This window comes from Egretta garzetta, unplaced genomic scaffold (genome assembly GCF_000687185.1).
Source record: "Egretta garzetta isolate BGI_Z169 unplaced genomic scaffold, ASM68718v1 scaffold60, whole genome shotgun sequence".
NCBI lineage: Eukaryota > Metazoa > Chordata > Aves > Pelecaniformes > Ardeidae > Egretta > Egretta garzetta.
This window is the reverse complement of record NW_009258269.1, coordinates 1,827,126-1,851,343: the sequence shown is the minus strand read 5'-3', so window position 1 is coordinate 1,851,343 and position 24,218 is coordinate 1,827,126. Positions and strand designations below refer to the sequence as shown.

General features: G+C 45.3%; 1 protein-coding gene and 1 non-coding gene across 2 annotated transcripts; both read left to right on the top strand.

The window, feature by feature from the left end:
• The first annotated feature begins 284 nt into the window (after positions 1–284).
• Positions 285–21,362, top strand: HSPA9 (heat shock protein family A (Hsp70) member 9). The gene is made up of 16 exons (XM_009649669.2): positions 285–386; positions 1,810–1,897; positions 2,019–2,200; positions 2,675–2,799; positions 4,355–4,428; positions 4,518–4,624; positions 5,442–5,604; positions 6,266–6,358; positions 8,025–8,234; positions 10,707–10,934; positions 11,753–11,857; positions 12,906–13,023; positions 15,459–15,553; positions 17,842–17,934; positions 19,672–19,812; positions 20,629–21,362. Exons 2-16 carry the CDS (start codon positions 1,877–1,879, stop codon positions 20,686–20,688), a joined length of 1,815 nt encoding a protein of 604 aa, XP_009647964.1. The 5' UTR covers positions 285–386; positions 1,810–1,876; the 3' UTR covers positions 20,689–21,362.
• LOC118451747 lies at positions 11,191–11,261 on the top strand. The gene has a single exon (XR_004841300.1). It is a non-coding gene; the product is annotated as a small nucleolar RNA SNORD63 (small nucleolar RNA).
• Positions 21,363–24,218: the final 2,856 nt, after the last annotated feature.

The window sequence follows — 24,218 nt, the reverse complement described above, 5'->3', positions numbered from 1 at the left end:
GAAACTTCATGTCTATGTAACGCTTTGCTACCTATAAATGGGGCAAGGTGCTGTGTTGCGGTGCGCAGGACTTTGGTGGGACTGCCCCCCGTGCTGCCCAGCGCTGAATAACCATACTGACTGTACAGTCCTACAGATTGGGGAGTCTGTTTTCCCCACATCAGTCTGACTCCTCAAATTCCTCCTTAGTTTGCACTTAAGCTTTTAAAAATGGGACGTTGTGGTCGGACCGTGTTGCTTCAGAAGCTGTCTGCCTTTGAAAGTCTCGGCTTGCAGATTGCTTAATGTTCAGAACTAAGTTCTCATTAGAATATCTTTATTTTGTAGACATTTTGGAATGGCCTCAGTCAAAATGTTCTCAAAGCGGCATCCAGTAGAAGATATGCGTAAGTATTAACTTGTTTTTTCATCTTTGGCCCTTTGGGATTTATATTTATTCTCCTTCTGATACCAAAGCTGATTATTGGAGTCAGAGGTGAAGTAAACAGAGCAAAACCAGCAAGATAAAACTAGAACCTATGCATATACCTTTCCTAAAGCTGTTTCTTTACCTCTTGGATTTTTTTTTTCTAGGAGAACTTTTAAGAATTGTTCTCCCTCCCCGCCCCCCCTCTCCCCCCACTAGCAGTATCCACCATATGTGGATTGTTGAGATTTGTTTGATTAAAAAAAAAAAAAAAACCAAACTAAGAAACAAAGAAATCAATGCCACAGGCATTGATGGGACAAATTGTTTAACACTGGCCTGAAACCAGAGTGGTGCGTGGCTCCATTTCACCACGGATAAAGTTTATTTTAACCAGCTCATGCATTTTAATCACTTGTTCTCCTTTTTGCAAGATAATAGGAAAAGAGCAGCAGTTAGTTGTGTAACCTCATCAGATGCTTCGTGGCTGATGCTGATTCAGGACGCAGAATGGGAAATCTGTATTAGGAAAACTGCCCAGCTCTGGTTCATGCAGAGGAGCCGAGCAGTTGCACCTTTCTGAGATCGCTGCTTTATGTTGTTGGGGCTGGAGTTAGAGCAACTTGGCCTCTTGGGGAGTGAGAAGGTGATACCCTGGTAATGAACAGGGCCCTGCTCTGCCCTCAGTCTGCTTTCTCCATCCCAGAGCATGGCTTTGTTTATAAGGCAAAACGATGATTCGGGAGTTCTCTCTAGCCTTGAAGGAGCTAATACAGCTCTTCCTAGAAGGAAGGAGGAGGTTCAAATTTGTCTCTTGTGAGAACCACCCCCATTTTTCAGAATTAAATTAATTTGTTGCTCCTCGGGATCAAAAAGATGGTTATCTTTAACTCTGGCTCAGAGAACCCTGCATGGGCTGAATAATTTGCTATGTTTGTATATCCTTTTCTTCATGCTAAGCAATGATAAATAAACCAATACAATTTATGATTAGCATTTTGACTCCAAGTGGATGTTTTCAAACCAGATTGAACATTAAAAGTAACCCAAAACAAGTCCTGTCTGTGTAGGGACAGAATTAGTTACAATTTTGATTTATGTCAAATTCTTAAGGGATGTTGAAAATATATACAGCAAAGATTATTCTGGTGAATAATAATATTTTATATGTTTATTTAAAGAAGCAAGGATTTACCTGTAAGTGATCTGATTGAAAACAGAGGCACAAGGTTAAATTCCTGTGTAAGAGTTGGTGAATGCCTTGGGTCAGAATACAGTGTGCATATGCTTGAACATCTAGTGAAAAATCAATTTCTCCTGTCTTCAGGGTGGAAAGTTTTTTTTTGCTATGTAGTTATTTTCTTGTAGTAGTAATTTTATTTTTCCCACAATGTATTTTACAGCTCAGAAGCAATTAAAGGTGCCGTTATTGGAATTGATTTGGGTACAACGAACTCCTGCGTGGCAGTTATGGAAGGAAAGCAAGCGAAAGTGAGTGGGAAAAAAAATAATCCCAGCTTTCAGTAACATTATTAGAAGTTGAATGTCCAAATTGGTGTTCTTGGAGGCGATATTTTTTGATGGCACCCTGTTAAATTTTTGTTTTACATAGGTGCTGGAAAACTCTGAAGGTGCCAGGACAACACCTTCAGTTGTTGCATTTACGGCCGACGGTGAGCGCTTGGTTGGAATGCCAGCGAAGCGGCAGGCAGTAACTAACCCACACAACACCTTCTACGCTACCAAGCGTCTCATCGGGCGGCGCTTTGATGACTCTGAAGTGAAGAAGGATATGTAAGTGAGGGTGGGTAACATGATGTGTTATGTTTTAAAATACAATCCTCTTTGGGGTGAAGTAGTTATGCCCTCGCATCTCAAAGTTTTGTTGTTCATATTCTGAGGGCCAAGCTGTATTTGCTACAGTAGTTGCTGATCACCTTAAGCTTCTCAGAGAAGAAGAAAAAAAAAGCCTTGCTGACACTGAGCAGAATGGTCAGCATCTACCAGTGAAGACTTCTCTCATTCTTGAGGGCGTTTATAATCAAAGCTTTATGATCATACCTAAAGCTTACGATTAAATGATGTAGCTGATTGAAAGCAGTAGTAGTATACTGGTACGTCTGGGACTCACTGGATCTGAGGCGGCTGTTGGCAAGTTCAGCATTCACTGTCTAGAACCTGTACATGTTCATCTGCTGATACTAATTGCAGGGATTTTGTGCTGTGTGCTGATACAGAATTTGAATGTGGAATTCTTCTGCTTTTTAGTAAGAACGTTCCATTTAAAATTGTCCGTGCCTCCAACGGTGACGCCTGGGTAGAGGCTCATGGGAAACTCTATTCTCCAAGCCAGATCGGTGCCTTTGTACTAATGAAGATGAAGGAAACTGCAGGTTGGTACAGTTTGGTCTTTGCTGTCTGTGTGCACACGTGTGACCTTGGTGTAGGGCTGTGGTAAATGGAAGTGCAGCAGCCATAAAGGTACCTTTTTTGTACAGGAATCCTTGTATAGCAGGCCCTTGTGTGGGGCAGGTCATGGAAGGGTGCAGTGCTGGGCTGTTATGAAGCCTCAAGGAAGATCAGTGCCTACCTCAGTCTTGGATCTTTGGCAAGATACTAGTGCTTTAACTAGCGCTTTACTTAAAACACTCCTCTCAAAATTGAGTACTGATGGAGTTGATAGTCAATTTTAATGGAATTGAATGCACGCTTACTCAGAAGGGGGAGCTCCTTTTCCTTGTAAGCTGCAGTCCTTGTGCCTCCCTGGCTGCAACTGAGCCTGGGCTGTGGCAGCCAGAGTTTTGAGTGGCTTTGTTCTTACTCAGCTGCTAGATACGTAGCAAAGAAAGGGAGTGTTCAAGGGACACGATTTTTGGGCTGAAGGAATAGCTGCTTAGCCAGCGGTGACTTTGAATCTTCACTAGGGGAAAATATACATTGGCCTGGAGAATTTTTTCTCTTTTTTTCTATTCCTAGTGTGGTTTCTGGGGAAACAGAGTATAATACATAGAGATAAGTCAGTATCCTTGTTTGGTAAATGCTATGCATCCAGTGATAAGTGTTTGGAGGACAGGACTGAAGATTGTTACTGAAGCTTCATCCAAAGATTTTTTTTTCAATGTTAGGTCCTGGACACTTGCTAAAGCTCCACCCAAGAGTAAAATATGTGTATGTGGTATGTAAGCATCTGGGGATGGTGTTTCCCTGCCTTAGGCAAGGGTCTGCTTCCTGTAGGTCTGTTGGGTTTTTGCCCTGGATGCTACATGAATTCAGATATGGAATGATCTGGCTTTGCAAGCAACACAGAATAATGCAATGTGCAAGGTCTGTGCAGGGCTAATGCATAAGCATAAATCCTGCCTGTGCATTCTCACTACATTGTGCACATTCTTATTTTTTCAGCAGGTCTGAATCTGTATTTGTTTACATCCTTCTCTTTTTTGAGAGAGAGAAGTTTGTGACCTTAAGTTAGGTTATAATACATATTTTTCCTGACTTACTGTCTCAAACACTGGTAAAGGTGGTATATCTACATTATTTGTACCGCGTAAATGTTTCCTACAGCAGACTGTGTAAACAGGACGAAAATGAGTAAGTTTTCAGTACATCACATGTTGAATACTCCAAAGAAATGGAAAACTGCAGTATCATGCACTAAAAAGGCAAGTTAAGCTCTCTGAATTCTCACTTGCTAGTGGCATCTGGTTTCTGATTGAATGGCGGAGGTGCTTTGCTGTTCTGTCAGAAGCCCACAAACTATTCCCTGTTAGGTGGAAGGACTTGATTTCTCCACAGCTCCCTCTGCATCTTCCCAGAAAGCAGCAGGTTCTTGAGCAGCAAGGTGTCTTCTGTTCTTAGTTCAGGAAAATTATTTCAAACTGCATAATAACAACAACTCGGTGGTATTCTTATCTCATAACTTTCTGGTTTGTCTCCTTTTTCCTGCAGAAAATTACCTGGGACATTCAGCAAAGAATGCCGTGATCACGGTGCCTGCTTACTTCAATGATTCCCAGAGACAGGTACTCACCAAGCTGTAAAATTTTCGGGCTTATAAATTGCGTTTTGTACCTCTCAGTAGTCAGGACTCTACCTCTTTTTTTTTCCTCAGGCTACAAAAGATGCTGGGCAGATTGCTGGCTTGAATGTTTTGAGGGTGATTAATGAGCCAACAGCAGCTGCACTTGCCTATGGTCTGGACAAGTCTGAAGACAAAGTGTAAGTGCCTGCTCATAACACCAACCCTCTCTTAAATAAGCGTGCCGTAATTTGCTTTGTAAATCTTACCTTCTGCTTCCTCGTTTTTAAAATCATTGGTTGGAATTCTGCCAAAGGAGACTCACAGCCTTGAGTCAGTGCTGTGTTATGTCACCTCTGTTCTATGCCAACCATACTTGTTAAAGAGAGTGAGTCCATAACTTGCAACTTAATTAAGTTGACACTCAGCTTTGATAATTATCTTACCTACTGGTAGCAGTGATAGGTGTGGCTGAGGACAACTGGGTGAGGGGCTGTCCCAGTTGGGCTGAAGCATAGCCACAAGAGGTAACGCTGACATTTGGTGCCCGGTATCCGCAGCTTGTGTCGTCTTCCCTGATTGCATTCAGCCTTCTGTCACTGCCAAGGGTGGCTTATATAAATGTAGGGGGGTTGTTACAGATTTTCTAAGTCTGATGTAGCTTATAAGTGCTGTGAAAGCCTTGCGTTTTGAAAAACATGTTTCACAATGGTTCTGGTGTCCTTGCCCTTGTCATTGGATGCGAGTGTGTATTTATTTGAAGAAGGAACTGCCCTCTTTGAAGTAACAGGCAAAGTTACGCATTGTGCAGCACATCTTTCAGAGAATACTTCCACGTGGACTCAGAGTGATCAAGGAATGCGTACACTGTGTAGTTTGTTCACTGCTGTCTTTAGAAAGGCTTTTGACTTTTGTGGACAGCAACATAAATTCTGCACACCTTATCTCATGAGCAGAATGATTTCTGAGCCCCTTGACTGTCTAGAAAGTAATGTCTTTGTGCATCTGTTCTTGTAGCATTGCAGTCTACGATTTGGGTGGTGGCACTTTCGATATTTCCATTTTGGAAATCCAGAAGGGAGTCTTTGAGGTGAAGTCCACCAATGGTGACACTTTCTTAGGTGGAGAAGATTTTGACCAGGCTTTGCTACAGTATATTGTTAAAGAGTTCAAGAGGGAGGTAAGATATCTCATCGGGATTCAATCTTGTGTTATGCTGTTTTTCAACCTCGCTTAACTTCCATGGAAGGGTGGGAATTTTGTTAAATGATTAGGGCTGGTTTGTAATCTATGGCACAGATGAAACTGAAGAGTATTAAAGACACTTGTTAGTCTGGCTTCCAGTTCTTACACTTGTTTTCTTGAGGTGAAATATTCCTCTTCTGGAAGACAGAATACCAGTGCTTCTGCCTTATTTCCTCTAGTGTAGCAGGGCTATCTGATACATAGTCTGCTTACTTTTAATAATAAAAATCCATGGTCCAATTGAACATTTCAGCACAGATGCAGAGTTGGCTGTAGGAAACAGCAATGTAGTTCCAACTCCTTTGCTAATTCAATCTTGCCTTTATGTTCTGTGATGCAGCAGCTTTTCCAAGCCCTAATCTGTAACTTGCTGTGTGATCACTTCCAGAGCAGAGAGGGCTAGCAGATGTTTTTGAAATGCTAAATACGTTTGCTAGAAATGAGAGAGATCAGCAGAAGTGCACATATCAGGCTGTATTTCTACAAACATCTTTACAGTCAAGAGTGATAGGAAGGTGAACTGCAATTAAGGAAAGATCTCCATGACTCCTGTGCAAAAGCTGAGAGTCTGTTAATCCGTATTGTTTGTCACTTAGATGGGTGTTGACCTGACTAAAGACAACATGGCCCTTCAGAGGGTGAGGGAAGCATCAGAGAAAGCAAAGTGTGAGCTTTCGTCATCTGTGCAGGTAGGTGGCTCGGTTCAAAGCAGTCCAGTAAAACACGGATACGCTGAGTTTTGCATTATTTTTGTTTACAAAGCTCTATGAAATTGCTGCTTTTTTCTTGTGGTGGGAGAACAAGCTTCTGTGTAACCAAATTACATCACTTGAACAGAAAGCCCTTTAGCAGGGTAGAGCACAGTTAGCTGTCAGAAGCTGAGAATGTTTGCAGGTGCTGGGTTTTTACTTTCTTCTGGCACTGTGTTTTCTCATCTTGCAGGGAATGTGACCTTGTTCCCAACTTACTACGTATTCCAGAAGTATGATGGGCATCAGGGAATTCAGCTGCAGCTAGTAGTGTTGGGTTCCTGGAAGCACTTGCAGCTTTGTGCAAGCAGTTCCAAAACCTTGGTGCTACTCATTCCACTGAAACAGGCTAATTTGTCCAATAACAAGAAATAATTTCTATAAAGAATCTTTACTTATTTGCCAATAGAAGGGTTGCCCAGACAATGGGCAGCATGTACCCCATATCATTTTTTCCATCTGCTTTGTATATTAATGCTTTCAAGCATGTCCTTTATTCACTGCTGAATAAGGAGCTGGAGAAGCAGCAAGTTGGGGGTGTAATAGTCTTGCCTAAGTGAAATTAAGGTCGATTATATAGTAATTGAAATGGGGTCTCTGCCAATTTCTAGGTTCTGAATAAACATTTTTTTTTTTTTGATGGTGGTCTTTTTGTTGGCCAGTGGGGAGCTCATAGCAAGGAGTTTAGGCCAGTCACAATGGATGCATAGTTCTGCCAGAGACATAGCAGGCTCTGTTTTACTCGCTCAAGAGTTGGCAAATACAGTCTGTTCATACCAGGAAAAACTGAATTCCTTAACTCTTTGGCAGTGAAGGAAAAACAACTCGATTCTGGCCCTATTTTCCCCTAATATTTTTGACCATGCTATTTATAAGTGAATGCACACCTCTAGTCAGTTAGTTCTTGCTGTGTAAACTTAATCTCTAGAGCTTAAAGCATTAATGTTTTTAATTGCTTTGGTTTGTAGTACTTTTGATGTCAGCATGACTCAGCGCTTGAACAAGGTGGTTTCAGTATAAGATCTGCTTTAAAAATCCAGCATGTGAATTTGTAAGATCATTCACAAATGACCATGAAAAGTGGGGATTATGGTCCCTGGCACTGATGTACTTTGGGCTAAACAGCATTGGGCTGGCTGTCAGACACGAGTTGTTTGCATTTAGAAAGCAGTCATGAGTTATTTCCTTTGTTAGTCATTTGGCAAAAACGTTTTGGAACTCTGAAGATGGGCTTTCTTCTGAGTTGTGCTAAAGGAAGAGGATTAAGGTTGTTACTTCTAACGTTTCAGCTCTTACCCTCTGGTTATGATAGAAATTAAATTGTTTTTCTTAATAATGAGAGACCTCAGAACAACACAATATTAAAATTGGAACTTAACGGTTGTAACCATGAGGCGTGTAGCAAAATTAATTTTCCTGTCTCTTGTCTGAAGCGTCAAACATAACAGTATGCCTGCTGCCACTTAGCGACTGGGCTGCAGTGTGAACAGGCACGTAGATGTTTGAGTACAGGCAGAGCAGAACCTGTAACTTGATCCAAAACCTGCGTGTGGCTGCCTTATTTTCCATTCCTGTTTCTCACTCCCTGTCTGTTTTTGTGCTGCAGACTGATATTAACTTGCCGTACCTTACTATGGATGCCTCCGGACCAAAGCACTTGAACATGAAGCTGAGTCGCTCGCAGTTTGAGGGCATCGTAGCTGATCTGATCAAAAGGACGGTAGCACCGTGCCAGAAAGCCATGCAGGATGCTGAAGTCAGCAAGAGTGACATTGGTGAAGTCATCCTTGTCGGTGGCATGACCAGAATGCCAAAGGTATGAGATAAATCTCTGTTACAGGCAAAGCTGGCCTGTGCTTACTGTTAAGGGTCATCTGTAGTGGAAAAGTTGGGAGTCTGGTAACTTCAAAGCTCTGGTAACTTCAGCAGCTGAAGGCCCCCAGGAGCAGAGCAGATGTGTTAAGCAGTTGCATGAAAAGAGCGGCAAGGGACTCTCTCATCCTGTTTAATTAGCTCTGGATCTGGGGGCTTGTAGCTGAGTTACACTTCACAAAGACAAGTGGGAAGTATCAGGAATTGAAAACTCACCTTGCCTTTCTAAGGTGGACCAAACATAAGCAGCATTGTTTGGATACCCAGGGTGTTTTCTCTTGCTGTGGATTTCAGCATGTGATAGAGGTACCCTTCAATGACAATAACCTATCAGTGATCTTTGCCTTCCAGTGGGTTTCTTCCCCTGTGTAGAGCACTTACAGCTTGCTGTCAAGAAACTGCGCAAGCAGAACGGCTCTGTTACCTGCTGGTTGTGTGTATTTGGCTACCTGTGTGAGGCTGGGTGTTGTCAAGCATATTTAACTCACTGATCCAAATGCTTGTTACCCAATACCCAGCCCTTGTATTCTGTGGTGATAAGCACCAACAGGTAACATAGAAGCTTGCTCTGCTGACATGCAGAGTCTTGCAGATAAGGCGCTGTCTGCTGGTGATTTGCTATTCTTGTTCATAGCGATGCAGGCTACTGCTTAGCTACCCTGAAGTCAGAGCTGAACATGTGTCTACGCTGCTCTCTTCAAGGGTACAGCTTGTCCTTTTCTACCGCGATCATCACGATCTCATTCTGTAGGGATCAGTCAGGCTTGGACTATTTGTTTGCTACTAAGATTTGGGAGTTGCAGGTCCTTTCTAGGATAGTAGGTGTATACGTGGTCCTGCTTGGGATAGATTTGGGGTTTGATGTGTGGGGTTTTTTTTTTTTTTTCTTCCCTAAATGTTAAATGAGCCTGGTGGCTGGAGGTGATACTAGTGTGTGCAGAAGGTCACCCAGGCAGGGGAATCAGAGCAAGAAGATAAACAGAAGCTGCTGCTCTGGCCAAAGCTCAAGTGGAGTAACTGTGCTATACCTTCCCGAAGTCACTGCTGTTCCAGCTGAATAAAGGAAAAATGGTGTGGTTAGCTACGTATAAAGCGACCAAAACCACTTCTAGAAGTGGGGAAGCCTTTCCTGACACATTATGTATTCTTTGGGGGTGGGAGACAGTATGTAAATATTGATTTATTTTTTTTTTAATTATTATTTTTACTTTTTTATGCCCAGCATCTGTGGCTTTGAAGCTTACATAATGCCTTCCTGAGTGCCTCTAGTTACAGCTCTGGCTCTGAAATCAGTGCCTGTATGTTACACGCACCACAGAGCCTTCTCTCGTGTGCATTGCTGTGTTCATTTTGCCCTGCTAGGAGGGAACGTGCCTTCTTTGGAGCGCTCACATGGCCAGTGCTCCAGGAAACGTACAGTGGGTGGTGAGAATGTTTCTTTTGTACTGTAAAATATGCCTCCAGAGGGAAAGACTTGCACTTAATTATATGCTCATGCATAAAGTGTCTTCCTCTGAAATGAACACTCCTGGCTTAAGCGCAGAGGAGTTGGACGTTTGCTTATGGCCCAGTTTTCCAGGCACATCACGCTCACCTGTGCTGATGTGTGCCTAATGGGTGTACTCAGGGAGGCGGGAAGCTGTGAGTGGGAACAAAGTCCCACACCCTTCTCTTGTAAGGTGGAGGAGCGGGCTACTGAGCTGTGCTGTGGTGCAGACACCTTATTGCATTCCTGTCTGGATACTTCAGCAATAAATCTGCTGTAATCATGAGCACATCCTTCCAAAAGGGCAGAGCAGTGAAAAGCTAATAACACAGCTCAGACTGTCTGCTGACATAGCCAATCTACTGCTCTGGTGAAACAGCCCATTAAATAAAGTGTTTGAAAATACTGTCCTTCGTACAATTTCCTTTTTTTTTTTTTTCCCTTTATTACACACAAACAAGATGAGCTGTCCTTCTGCTCTGGATTTTTTTTACCTTCCCTGCGCTCTGCTTCCATGGCTGTACTGTCCTTGACAACTGTGTTCTGCCCAGTGTTGGCTTGTACAAGTTCCCGGGGAGCAGTCCTTGACTCCTGCTTGATAAGCATGGAGTCATCCCTTCTGAATCCCGCTGGGTTACATGGAAGGACGGATGTAGGTTTACTTGCAGCTGGCAAACTTGATTGCAAGGAAGTCTCTGGGGAAGGGGTTGTTTAGAATGAAACAAGTGCATTTAACAGAGTGTGTGGAAGATGGGGAATTAGGGAGCGGTCTCAAGCCTGAAGTTTAATATTTCTGTCGTGCCACAGGGTTACACGGCAGCAGGAGCATAAAGATAGAAACCTTTAGCCACGGCTGGCACGTTCTTGTGGCCACAGCACTGGGCAGTAATGGTTCACTCTGCATACAAGCTGTGCTTTCTCTCCATTCAGGTGCAGCAGACTGTACAGGATTTGTTTGGCCGTGCTCCTAGCAAAGCAGTTAATCCTGATGAAGCTGTTGCTATCGGTGCAGCTATTCAAGGTGGCGTGTTAGCTGGTGACGTTACTGATGTCCTGCTGCTGGATGTAACTCCCCTCTCCTTGGGGATTGAGACACTGGGAGGTGTCTTCACAAAGCTCATCAACAGGAATACTACAATACCAACTAAGAAGAGCCAGGTACAAATTGACTCCGGATGGGTGGGTCTTTTGTGGTGGTCTCAGACACCCAGTGAAGGCTACCCAAATAATCCCAGTAGAAAGTCTTGTCTCCTGCTCATCTGGTGAGGAAAAGCAGCATAGAAATCAGATTTAATGTCAGCCACCGAGTATCGCTGTTGCTTGTTAGTGTGCCCAAGAGGGGGGAGTAAGTTGAGGTAATGTGTGCCAAGATCGCCCAGGATGTTTGTGGCCTGGCCATGATTGCAATGTGTGTGTGCCATGATGTAATTATCAACACATCATTCTGAAGAAGAATTTTGTGGAGACCTTCTGTAACTGAGCACCACACCCCTTTGAGATCACCTTTCTTGGGCGGCATATCTTGAAAGGGTTTGTTGGGTTTTTTTTTTCCTGTGTTGTAAGTCCCTTGATCTGTTCTTTCGCTTTGCCTTGTCTGGGTCTGCTAGTGTGTGCCGTTACTGATAACACTTGTTCTCTCTGGGGTGTGGGGTTGGGGTAGGAGCCCTGCTGCTTCGGAAGGATATGTTCTCGTAACGTGGCTGGTTGCCTCTGGAGCTTGCTGCTGGCATGGCATTGCCAGTTTTCGTGTGCTCAAGTGCATATAGGATGAGATGCCAGTGAGCTTGGTTGTTGCTAGTCTTAATGCTTTGGTGTTTTGTAAGAGGAACAGGGGAACGACAAGCATTTAATGATTCTTTTATCGCTTCAAACTAGCTTCTCTTTATTCCTCTCCATGTTTAGTCAGCTTGTAACTGCATCCATTTGTGTGTTGCAATTTACTAGCTATCCAGTAACTTTCTGTTCTTCTTCCACAGGTGTTTTCTACAGCTGCTGATGGGCAGACTCAAGTGGAGATTAAAGTATGCCAGGGGGAGAGAGAGATGGCTAGTGACAACAAACTTCTTGGCCAGTTCACACTGGTATGTTGGCTCTTCAGTATTCGTGACCTTAGACTTGACCTTGCTTGAGAAGTTCAAACCCTTCTCTGTTTCAGCTGACCCCTGAAGGCCGTGTTGGGGAGGGAGTCATCTTACAGAAGACATCTGACCCTATTTGTATTTAAAAAGCAGTCTCCAAAGGCACAGCCTGATTCTGGGGCAGCCTTTCAGTGGCAGGGAAGCAACTAGTGTTTAAGATGAAGCTCAAAGTTTCTAAGGAGTCTTAAGTGGCACAGGGGCTACTGCAGCTTTAGGGCTTAATCACCTAGAAGGGCCCTCTTCACTTCTGGGCACAAAGAGCAAAGAGAGCTCTTTCTTACCAAGCCTGTGCAGCAGGTAACCTGAATGCAGGCCTTTCCTCTGGTGTTGCCAGACAAGACTTGAAGCAGGCTCCATGTTAGCCTGCAGTCCCTAGGGTAACCCATTGCTAGCCCAGGACTGCTTTTCTGTGAAAGCCTGTGGAACTGCCCTGCTTACTGGAGAACAGATGTGCTCCAGGGATTTGCGTGAGCAGCATGCGGCTGACTAACCAGCTCCCTATGTAGAATTGGTTTGGTCAGTGTTGGCAAAGTTTGGCACTGTTACAACTCTTTGCCCAAACTTGCTGTTGCTAGGAAGAGCCATCCTTTTGAAGGAAGCTGTACTGCCTGTCACTCGTTTAATATGGTAGCCTCAGTGAAGTCCAGTCATGTCCAGAACTGAGGAAACGGAGCATCCTGCCATGTCCTGGAGGGGAAGAGTGGCTTGTTCAGCCACAAAGTAGAACCTGTGTCACCTCCAGCCCAAACTTGGGGGCTGCCTCTTCTGTTTTCTGTGCACTTGTTCTGCGTAGAAGTCTGTATCCTGTTAAATCCAAATACTGCTAATTCACTACATGATGCCAACAGGCATTTAGAGGACTCTGCTCTGAGGGTTAGTTAATAGTTGATTCAACTGACAGATCACCAAGGTAACATGCCCGACACTGGAGCCTCGTACCCTGAGCTCATGTCTGCGTGGGAGCTAATGGCTAAGTACTTCTCGTTCTCAGGTTGGGATTCCTCCAGCACCGCGTGGAGTGCCCCAGATCGAGGTCACTTTTGACATTGATGCTAACGGTATCGTTCACGTGTCAGCCAAGGATAAAGGCACCGGACGTGAACAGCAAAGTAAGTACTCTGGGATGCTGCCCAGGGATGAGGAGGAAAGGTGTGGAGTGGTGAAGGTGCCATAGCACACTGGGTGCTGAGGGTAAGGCTAGGCGACTCCAAAGGTAGTGGAGTGCTGCCTTGATGGGCATCCCACAGTCCAGGGGTGGGGACCATGACGCCTGTTACTTGATTAAGGGTGACGTAAGCAATCTGTTGCCAATGCAGCATCAATGCAGTTGAAGTCATCTTAGCCACAGTGCCTCCTCTGGAAAGGAGGGCACAGGGTTATTGCAGAATGAGATAGGGAAAGGAACGTGTGACAGCCGATCTGTAGTTTCATTTTAAGGAAGTGAAGCCTGTGTAAACATAGCGCTCTGCCCTCTCCGTTAGCCTGCTGACAGAGATTGCCACCAATGGACGTGCTCTCCTTGCACGTTAGACAGAGATGAAGCCTCTGCCTGTACCAGGGTCAAGGCAGTCCTCACTGGCAGGATTTTACCATGTTCCAAGTCATTTTGCACTGTAGGACAGTCTGTCCTTGGTCTTGCATTCTGCTGTGATCGCTGTAGCAATGTTTCAGCAGAGTGCAACTGTTTACTGGGGTCTTCTGCATGTCAGGTGTGTGTCAGTCCCCAGAGAGGTGTTGGGCGTACAGGCTGGCTACCTGAGGACTCCCAGGTGTCATGGAGCAGTGCTCCTGCTGCTTACAAGGGTGTCCTGTGTCACTGAGGAGCTTGGAGCAGTGACATCCTGCCCTGAATGGACAGAAATCAGTGTTTTGGAATCCAGCATCTTGTACAAGTTGTTTTTAAGTCGTGCTCCTGGGCATGCTGTTCCTTCGGGAATGCCCTCTGCTAACACATGAAGAGATTGCTATCTGCTTGAGGCTGCTTGCATGAAGGTGCCAGCTTTTGAGGGAGAAATGAAACTGGGAAGATCTCTGCTCAATCCAAGGCATGACAGCTGAACAGATCAGCCCTGTGCCAAGACCCTGTTTTGTTTCTAAGTACCCCATTACAGAGGTCTTGAATTTCAAGTATTTCAAAGCAGCAGGTATTTTGTATAACCACATTGTTAATTTTCATCCATTTAGGCTGGAAATGTCTCTAAATGGCAGGAGGCTTGGGGACTTCAAGCTGTCAGTATATTTTGCTCTGTCGTGCAATGGAACATTAGGCCCGGTGTTCTGGGGTAATTAATGACACAGTTGACATTTTCTAAAGCCTTGTTGTGGGCTCAGAAAATTAATTTGAAACATTTGTAGAGTCCCCTGATACAAAATAGATCTCTCTTGTGTCTCTGACTGGGAAGCCTCTATACTGCCCTTCAGTTGTTTCTTGGAGGCAGCCGCTTGAGCAATCAAATGCATGTTCCAGTTAAGAAATATCTTGTTAACTCTGTATTGGCAGCTTGAAGGTATATGCTCTTCTTAATCATGCTGCTTGGCTTCTGGCAGAAACATGTTACCAAAACCACACTGCTTGTTACTTTGATTTCCTTGTAGATTTTTGATGTGTGGCAGCCTTTTACCTCTGAATAACTGTCTCCTGATGTAATAGGCAACCAGAATTTTTTAGCTACAAAGCTGAACTGCAAAGGATGTGCACGTGCATGTGTGTGTCTTTGTTCAGGGTTTTGTACCATTGACAATTACTATGTAGAAAACTTATTTCTGATGAGGATCTTGGCATACCCTTTTTTGGACTTTGCAATATCATGGATGTTGGTCCTCTCTTTCGAAATGAATTCTGCTTCACTGCAGAAATTAGCTTAAGTTTACTTCTGGCACTAATGGAGGGGAAAAAAAAGGGGGGGGGACCTTTAACAGCCTGCCCGTAGAATCACACAATGTTCACTTATTAAAGGCAGCATGAGGAGCTGGGTGGGGAATGTCTTAAACTGCTATCAGCGTGGGCTGTTTTCCAACAGTGAAAGGAATCTCTGCCCTGGTAAAAACAATTCCTTCTGTTTGGACTTTTTTTCTGTTGGTTGTTTTTTTGCGTACGTGTGCGGTGGGGTCTTTTGTGGTAGGTGGTGGATTTTTTTGGGTTGGGGTTTTTTTGGGGTGTGTATGGGTTTGGTGTGTGGGGTTTTGGGGGTTTTTTTAGTTTTGTAATTTTTTTTACCTGCTAGAATGCCCCTTTGGTTTGGGGGCTTTTTCTGCACCTTCACTTTGCAGGAGGAGTAACCAAAGAATGGTTAATGTGACTTGCAGACCAGTGGACAGGAAGCATCTGGCAGAGCTGGGGAGTTCATAGATCTAAAATGTCAGGCTTTTATCTTGCCAGCAGCATCACTGCCTCTTCAAAGACTGCCTGTCTTTGTACTGCCCCCGGGGTCTTCACAGGTGCAGAGTCCCTGAGGAAGGCTGGTGCCATTGAGAGGGTTTGGGAAATAATACTATCCTCAAAGATGAGAACATGTTCTTTATTAATGCTTCTTCTCTAATGCAGTTGTTATCCAGTCTTCTGGTGGCCTTAGCAAAGATGAAATTGAGAACATGGTGAAGAATGCAGAGAAATATGCAGAGGAAGACAGGCGAAGAAAGGTAATGTGATAGTTACGGTATCTTCCAGCTAGTAGTGTAACCTGCTGGTTACTGCTGTTCTGTGCTATTATCTGTGCCCACCTTGCAGAAGCTGTAGGTTCTTGTCTGCATAGTCTTGAGCTGTTTGCTTGTGCAGTTACCCAGATATCTTCTTGCTTCCCTATATTCAGTTTACTTCCCAAAGTTGCAAGAAGATGTATATGGGTGCATTTGGATCTTGGGTTTGGGTTGGGTAACTTGCCCTAGGTGACTGACCAGCATTTTAATTCTCCCTGAAGAATTACCGTGACGTGGAGGCAGCACTAAGCAAAGTCACCTTCCTGTTACTCATGAGTAAACAGCTTTGCAGCTCTTGCTATGCTTTGTCATCAATGCTCTTTACTGTCTACCTGCCTGTTTATGTAAAGCTGGCCTACTACAGCTGGGTTTTCACTGTGGTGTTCCATTTAAACAGAAGCAGTACAGGGATGCTTAAGCTACTTTGAGTTATTTTAAAGTTTAATTTACAGAACCTGCCAAGCAAAGCTGCACCTCAGCCTCTTCCTTCATAAGTGGGAAGTTGCTTTCCATAGTGCTTAAAATCTCACTGTGGCATCTTGAATGCTATATTTGTCTGAGTGCAGTATTTGCCCTCAGTGCAGGTAAAACCATCAGGAGATGTTTGAAAGCCTCGCTGACTTTGTTAAGAAAAGATTGACACTTGCCATGGTTGAGTAACTGAATTTGTGATATTCTTAGGATTAATGGTTGGAACTAATTGGTTTAATGAGGGTAGTCCTAATGAATTATGCTGCTAAATATAGAGCATTGGGGTTTTTTTTTTAAATTTTTTTTTTAAGCAGACATAGTGAAGGTCTGCTCTGGGATATGGCACCAGCATATAGTTGGCAATGGCTGAAACTGGCACACTGAATTGATCTGCTTGGCTTTCTCCTAGTCCATAAAAACCTGTCTCGGGTGTTCAGGTACCGCTGTGAATCTCACCCTTAGTAGTGAAGGGATCAGAAGAGGACTAAAGGAGAGAATGCATAGAATAAATTCACATGAAGCAGCATTGCCTTTCCTCAAAAGCTCTAAAGCCACAAAATGTTGGCTTATTAGCATTTGTAGGTTAGATGGAGACTGTTTAAGACCTTAGTCTGAAAGTCCCACTGTTTAAGTAATTGCATCATTGCCATGAAGCGTAGGTGGTGGCCTAGCATGAAGAGGCTGCACTGAAAATTTTTTCCTGTTGCCTTTCTTTGACTTTGTGTCTTAAATCACTGAAATTCTTCCCTGTTCTAGTCCTGAAGCAGGACTCATCTCTGTCCTGTGACCTATCAGATGGAGGTGATTAGGTTGCTTTCTTAACTAACACTTCTCCGTCTCTTCGCTTGACCTGCATAACTGTAATTGTCAAAATTCCCTCACTACATGATCATGGTTTTACCTCCATGGAAGTACCATGAACGCAAAAACAGAGCTATCACTCTGCTGGACTCGACACCCTGCTGTCGACTTTGACATCCCAAAAGAGTGAAGACATAGTGTAGAAGTGAAATCATTTTTCATCAGCTTTCCACTGTAAGCGGTTAGCCTCCTGAGAATATTATCACGCCCTTGTTTGGGCAGACTGTTCCTCCAGGTGCAGAGGACTGGGTGTCCCAGAGACCATCGCTGGTGAAATAATGCAGTCCCAGTATCAACATGAACTATGTCTCAGCAGGGCTACTGCGCCTCTGTACTTACAGCCTACTCTGTCCTCTGTTGGTTGTCTTTGTGACAGTAATGTTAGGAGCTGGTGTTTCTTACCTAGCACAGCGGGGTTTTTCCACTGTTGCGATGCTACAGGCATTTGTAATTAGGGGATAGGCGTAAAACAACCCAGCATTTTAGTTGTCTCTGGTGCCCTTGTTGCTGAAGAAGCTCAAGAATATTTTCTGAAAGCTCTGTTGCTTTTCGGAGGAGCAGAGCGAGCTGACCTGTCTCTGCAGTTGCTGGCTCAGTCTGCCAACAGCAGTGCTATATTAGTTGCTTCTGCTTCCAGGGAAGTGGGATTTGCTGAGTGTGAAAGCATGAGGGCTGCCTTGCATAGACGGCCTGTTTGGGCTTTCTGGTGCCAGAATGCATTCAGAAATGGTTTGCTTGCATTTCTTCTTCCCCTCCCTTGCCATTAAGAAAGACCTTGGGTGGGAGCTAGAATGGAATTTGGCAGTTTGGGGAAAGAAATGCCAGCTGCTAGTCCGTACGTACACAACTCTTAGTGCCAGTGAGGTGTGCAGTAGGCCCTTACAAGCTCTCTTACCCAGGAACGTGTGGAAGCTGTAAACATGGCCGAAGGCATCATCCATGACACAGAGTCTAAGATGGAGGAGTTCAAGGATCAGCTGCCAGCAGATGAGGTAGGTGGATTCTGATCCTGTAACAGTAAAGGAGGTAAGATGCCTTACTACATCTTTGCTTCAATTCTCACTTAACCCGTAGCTGGTTCTGGCCAGTGGCAGTGACTCTGTGTGTGTGTCCATGCTGTGGAAAGATGGCACAGTCATTGGCTCTTCTGGCTTTTGCGCTTGATGAGTGGGATGAGCGTGGCTGATGGGAGGATGTAAGGACATACTTAGAAGAACATGGCTTTGGTAATAGCAAATATCCTACTTCAAAGTGCGAGTTCAGTGTCCCTGAAGATCTAAGAGCCTGGGAAGCTGTTCATGAAAGGTTTCTGCATGAATTATGTCCTTGACTTGGCCTTGCAGTGATTTGATAAGAACTGTACTGTGGCCTGTGTGAGAGGAGAGTTTTGCTGAAAAGCTAGAGATTACGAACAGAGCCTGCCAGTGCATTAGCAGAGGGACAAAGGCAAAGCTGCTGCACAGTCCCGGCAGCCCCACTAGTACAAACAAATCACCCAAGAACTTGGAGGCAATCAAAATTACTGTATCCACTTAACTCCAATTTTTCTTTTATCTTTGGAGTGAAGTGGTTATTTAGTATCAAAAGAGCGCTTTTCATACCATTCTAAGTGACAGTTTAATTTCTGCATTAGAAATTTCAAAAGCCAAGTTTAAAACAGATTGCACAGTCTTCAAGTTAACAACTCTCAGAAGCAGAATAAAAGGGCTCCTGGGGCTCTACAAAGTGTTTGAAGGAACAAGATTATAGTTTACTGGTAAGTAGCCTCTGATCAGTTTAAATGCTGTTTTTCAGCCCAGCTCCTCTCTCTAGGATGGATTGAGGCTGACTCTGTGTTTGAGATTATGATCACTGGAGTTTTCTCTCACAGGAACACAGAGCTTAAATCCTTGTTCCTTGGAAGGACTGTTGGTCCCTGTAATGTCTTTTGGGGAATACCAGGGGGAAGTGGGTAGCAGAGCTTGGAAGAAGCCCTGTGCTGTCTGGGTGGAGATGGTGGCCTGACACAGAAGGTGTCGATCGCCTTCCCCTTCCTGTGGGTCTGAATGAGAACTCTGCCCACGTTTTGACTGCAAATGCTGCTGAGCGAGCGCTGCCGGTGCTGCTGTCCCCCAGTAACCTCCCTTCTCCAGGCCTGCCTCTCCAGCAGCATGCCAGTCTGACAGAGGAATGCCAGACTGTGTGGAGGGTTTGACAGATGGCTACAGGGGCTGGGATGAGACCGTATTGCTTTTGTTTGCCTCTCTGCTCCTTCTCCCACGTGCAGCAAAGGGATTAAACAGGGTGGTGAACAGCCTTACTCGTTGGCTTTCTGACGTGCCTTAAATATAGATGAAAACCAGCTTTCTTTTCCCTTTACCCTGGCTCCTGGGGTGACTGACTCACGAGTGAGGTGTGCCAGGGAGAGCAGCTCTCATCCTTGGCGGGCTGTTCAGCCTCTGCAGGGCTTTCTGTCCTTGGCGCCTCTGCTGAGACGGCAGACAAGGAGACCAATTAATGCCAACTGCGGTGCATTTAGTGAAGTGGACAGGTGCCCATTGGGAACTGAGCACAGTCCCTGTCCGGGCAGACCATATGGCTCGGTTTGAGACTTAACTTCATGGCTTCTGGCAAAAAAAATAAAAAGGTGTCGGTTTGCTGTGGCCAATAGGTGGGTGAAAGGACAAGAACGAGATTCTTGGTGAAATCCTGCACTTTGTTCACCGTGTTTGTTTGTGATTTATTTGCAGTGCAACAAATTAAAGGAAGAAATTGCTAAAATGAGGGAACTTCTGGCTCGTAAAGATACTGAAACGGGAGAGAACATCAGGCAGGCAGCAACCAGCCTGCAGCAGGCTTCCCTGAAGCTCTTTGAAATGGCATATAAGAAGGTAGGTTCACGATCACTTCCACTTTACAGCCCTCAGATGGGGAAGGATGAGTCAGGACACCAACTTTTACCCAAGAGCTGTGCTTGGAGGTGGTGCTGAGTCTCGGTGCAGCTCCCTCTGAGTGACGCTTGCCATAGAAAGTTGGGTAGAGTTGAAAAGGTGAAATCCTGGCCATCCTGCCGTAGGTAGCCTGCCTCCCAGGCAGCATGCTACATTTCTGTAGAGTTGTACGAAAAAGTACTGGAAGCTTTCAATGTGGAGCATCAAGAAGAACACAGATAGGGCTTTCCCCTAGGTGTGTAGAGTGCCTAAAGTAACATCTGGACTTACTTTAAGGATCATTGTATAAGAGGCTTCCTGTTCAGTCTGCTAAATTACAGTAGTAAGGCCGTCGGTATTTTCTCCTCTATCTCCTTCCCAGTGGATGGCCCAACCATGTAAGCCCTGGCAGATGTGTTCACCTGTCCAGGGGAGTCTCCCAGGATGGAAGTGGCACACTCTGCCAAGCTCACCTTGGTGGTGCTGAGCTCTCCTTACTCTGGAAAGCTGCTTTTCTGATGCCAGACTGAAAATGTTCAATGTAAGCTTGTTAGGTCCACTGGGAAAGCATAAATAACGGGAAGAAAATTTCCTCCCTCTTAGTGGCAGTCATGTAGAGATGATTATTTCCATTCTCCAGTGGGCAATTCCCCTTTTTCACTGAAGGAGGGGTTTCTTCAGTCTAGAACTAACCTCAGCAGCTAGCTAGGGGGGGAAAAAAAAGTCTAGGAGAAGCATTTTGTTGTCACTACAACTAATAAGCCAACTCTTTCACAGATGGCCTCTGAACGAGAGGGTTCTGGAAGTCCAGGGGATCAGAAGGAAGAGAAGCAATAAGAAGTCTCTGTCTTGCCTTGACTAGAGTATGAAGAAGAGATTGATTTTTCTTGACGCTTGGGAGAGAAGGGACGTTCCTGAGCAGCAATGGGCAGAATTCAGACTTACTGTGTTTTTGCAGTATTCTCTATATAAAATTCTTTAATGTATAAACTTAGTGATGTGTCTGCTAGGTAAATTGTCACTTGATGAAAGTTAATTCACGCCAGACAAACTTTTAAGTGTTTGGCCCCGTGGTATTCAACTGAGGCACCTGGGGACGCGCTGATCATTTATTTCTGATACTTGACACAATGGTGTACTAAATCTGGTATCAAAGTTTGGAAACCATGTTGCTAAATGGAAGGGTGGAGGTGGAAGTCCTGCTGGAACTGGGAGACTAACACCTGTCTGGACCCTCCCTGTGGAGCGGAGTACTTGTGACTGGGTAGTAAGACCTGTGAACAGCAATGAGAAGGCTGGCTACGTCGCTAGAGAACATTTTGATCTGCAGCTAGGTTAGTACCCTTGCTCTCAAGGAGAGGGGTTACTTCAAATACAGCTGTAACATTATTTCTTACAAAAGAGGCTATGTGGAAGTTAAATACTTTGCTTGTCTGAGCCTTCTGCTCCATCCTGTGTCTGTTCTCTGCTTATGGTAAAACAATTCCCTTGATAATAAAACTGTTACTGAATCCATTCTGGATTTTTTTAAAATAAAAGCAGAAAAGTGTCCAACATGGAGTTCTTGGTATCCTGGCCTTTGATGGAGAACCATGATCATGTTGCCTGCCTGGGGTGGAACAGTCAGCCAGCTGTAGGGGCAGCAGCTTTGTGGAATTTGTGCTTTGTTCGCATGCAAAAAGAAGGTATCTGGGGTTAGATTGGGAGCGTATCATAGAGTATCGCTGCTGTGCTCACATGAGATGCCTGCAAGTCCTGCTGTCATCTGCAGCAGCTGTGAGACTTCACCTTCAGGCACTTTGTGCTTGGGCTCAACCTTCTGGAACAGGCTGTAGGCTTGGAGCAGCAGTTGCCTGCTGCTGCTTCTAGCAGCCAGGTCTTCCAAGGAGGTGCAGTCTCCTTGCCACAAGATATTGTTTCTCCTTTTTCCTCTCTGTGACTCTGTGTGTGTGTGTGGTCAACTGGAAAGAAAAAGCAAATTTTACAGCTGCCTTATCGCAACAGCTTGGATATTTAGGAGGGAGGAAAGGATTCTATTGTTTTGTGGGTTCTGTTTGTTTTTTTTTTTTTTCTGGTGCTCTAGACAGTCTCTTAATTATGAGAAGCTATTAGGGAAGGTTACAGGTCTTCATCCTGTGAAATTTGAGTTGGGGACTGGAAGGGACCGAGGCTGCTTCAGCTCTGAGCTCTCTCCATCAGTCCTAGCAAGAAAGACTGGAAGCAGCTTCTGCTTTGGAGTAAATGAGCCTGGACAGAGTAGGGAGAAAAATACTTTAGTGAGTGATCCAGCTGTGAAGTGGGAGGCAGCTTGAAGCATTGGGGCCTGGGTGTCGATGAAGGTGAGGAAGGGACCTGGTGCAGCCATAGGTGGAGATCAGAGGCAATGCTTTATGTGCCCTTGGCGGAGGAGCTCTGAATGGCACTTCAGAGCGTTAAAGCTCCCTGACTTCAGGTGGACTGAGGAATTCCAAGCCAAAATTCAGTGCTTTGCTTTCAGCAGGGAAGCGAGGGGGCTCTAGGGATCCGAACTGCAGTGGCTGTTCACGGGCCAGCCTGCAGCACTGGTTGTATGGCCACAGGTCTTCCAAAATTCATCGTGCGTGGGTCCAGGTCCTGTTTTATTGGGGTTTTTTTAAGTGGCAGGGCTTTTATTTGTCAGGGGCTGGTAATTACGGACTGAGATGTACTTACATTGTGTGAGCAGCGTGGTTCCCTGGAAGTTTTGAGCGTGTGTGGCATGTTCATAGCAGCTTCTGCTCCTGAGAGCAGCCTGTGCCGTCTCAGTCTGCGACTGCGTGCATCTTATGTGTGAAATGACGGGCTCCGTTCTGGCACAGTGTAACCCCGCTCCTGTCCGATGCCCGGGTTTGGTAATGGCAGGGAGCGCTTGGCTCCGATCTTTACAAAACTCGATTGCAGGTGACATCTGTCCTGAATTTCCCTCTGCTGCTGCTCCTGTCAAAACTGATCCCCTGTATACAACTACAGCCTGAAAAAGAGGAGGAATTCTCCAGCAAAGCAAGTTGAGTATCTCAGGTGCTGAAAGGAAACTTCTTTAAGTTGAAACAGTTTAAAAACCATCCTCGGTGGAAGCTTTTCCTGCTGCTTCCCTGAAACCACAGTAGGTGTTCCCACAGCAGAGCCAGGGGCAGCCCAGGACAAGGCTGCTGCGGCGGGGACTGCCGGCGCACGCTCGTACCTCTGTTCCGGGCTTGTAGTGCCATCAGGACGAAGGTGGTGGATCATCATCTCATGGCCTCCAGGGTCCTGAATCATTGATCAGGGCTGGCCTTTACTTCTTGAGTGACTTATTTTCCCTGTCACAGTTTAAAGCCATCTTTCAGAGATGTTCTTTATTTTTTAATGCACTGTTCTTGGCTCCTCCTTTATAAGCTGAATTATTGAATTGTATAGGGAAAAGTGAAATTAGGTGATAGGTGTCACGCTGAGAACTGTTTCTTGCTGTGAAAAACTGCCGGGAAGGCAGGAGATGCAGCAACTGGGCTGTTACCTCTTATGAAAAGGAGCAACTCCTGTCCTGAGGTGTTAACTGCTACCATCCTGCTGCTGGGAAGGTATCTCAGCGTGGGGAGAAAGGGTGTCTGGGGCTTGGTGCCCGCATTCCGTGTAGGCCGATACCCATCTTAGGAAGCCTGTAGCCCCCCCGTGCTGCAGCTCTGGAATAAATTACTGGTCTGTGTATGAGAGTGATTAGGAAAAGTTTTGCACGTGTTCTTGGAGGAAAAAAGGTGACAGAGCGATGTTTGTGCTGCATGCTTCCACCCACGTGCGTCCCCTCGCGGTGTCCTCTGCGGGGGGAGCAGGTCAGTGCAAGGCACAGCCTCCTTGGGCTCTGCAAGTCAGTCTGAAATATAATTTGTGAAAATGAAAACATTAGCATTCAGTAACACAGAGGGCTGGGATGGTGGATTCCAGCGTCACAGCTCCTGCCTGACTTTTAACAGGGGGGAGACGGCTGAGATTTCCGCTAGGTGCAGGGTATCTCCACTTGCCTGCAGGGGCCTCTTTGTCTTCCCTAAAAGCGTTTTTCCCCAGCTCAGGACAGCCGCAGCATGCTGTGTTTGGGGAGCTTTCCTGGTGAGGATGGGGACCTGACGGGTTGCCCGTATAGGCAGGAGGTGCCCGGCTTCCTCGGGGTTGCAGGAGGAAAGCGAGATGGAGCCTCTCCCCCTTCTCCGCAAGACAGTGACCACCAGTGCGCTGTGAAGGCACGGCTCCTTTTTTAAAACGCCTCTCTAAACAGCGCAGCGGTACGTTGAAAAAGTTCTTTCTGATTCAGCAGCTCTGCCCCCCCGTCGCTGCTCTCAGCTCCCTCCTGGTTCCCGGGGAGCTGTGCCGGCTGTCGT

Excerpts from the sequence above, each read along its gene's own strand:
- HSPA9 (XM_009649669.2), top strand. The coding sequence starts at position 1,877 with ATGGAAGGAAAGCAAGCGAAA. Across the intron at positions 5,605-6,265 it reads TTAAAGAGTTCAAGAGGGAG|ATGGGTGTTGACCTGACTAA; the intron begins GTAAGATATCTC and ends TTTGTCACTTAG. Across the intron at positions 8,235-10,706 it reads GCATGACCAGAATGCCAAAG|GTGCAGCAGACTGTACAGGA; the intron begins GTATGAGATAAA and ends CTCTCCATTCAG.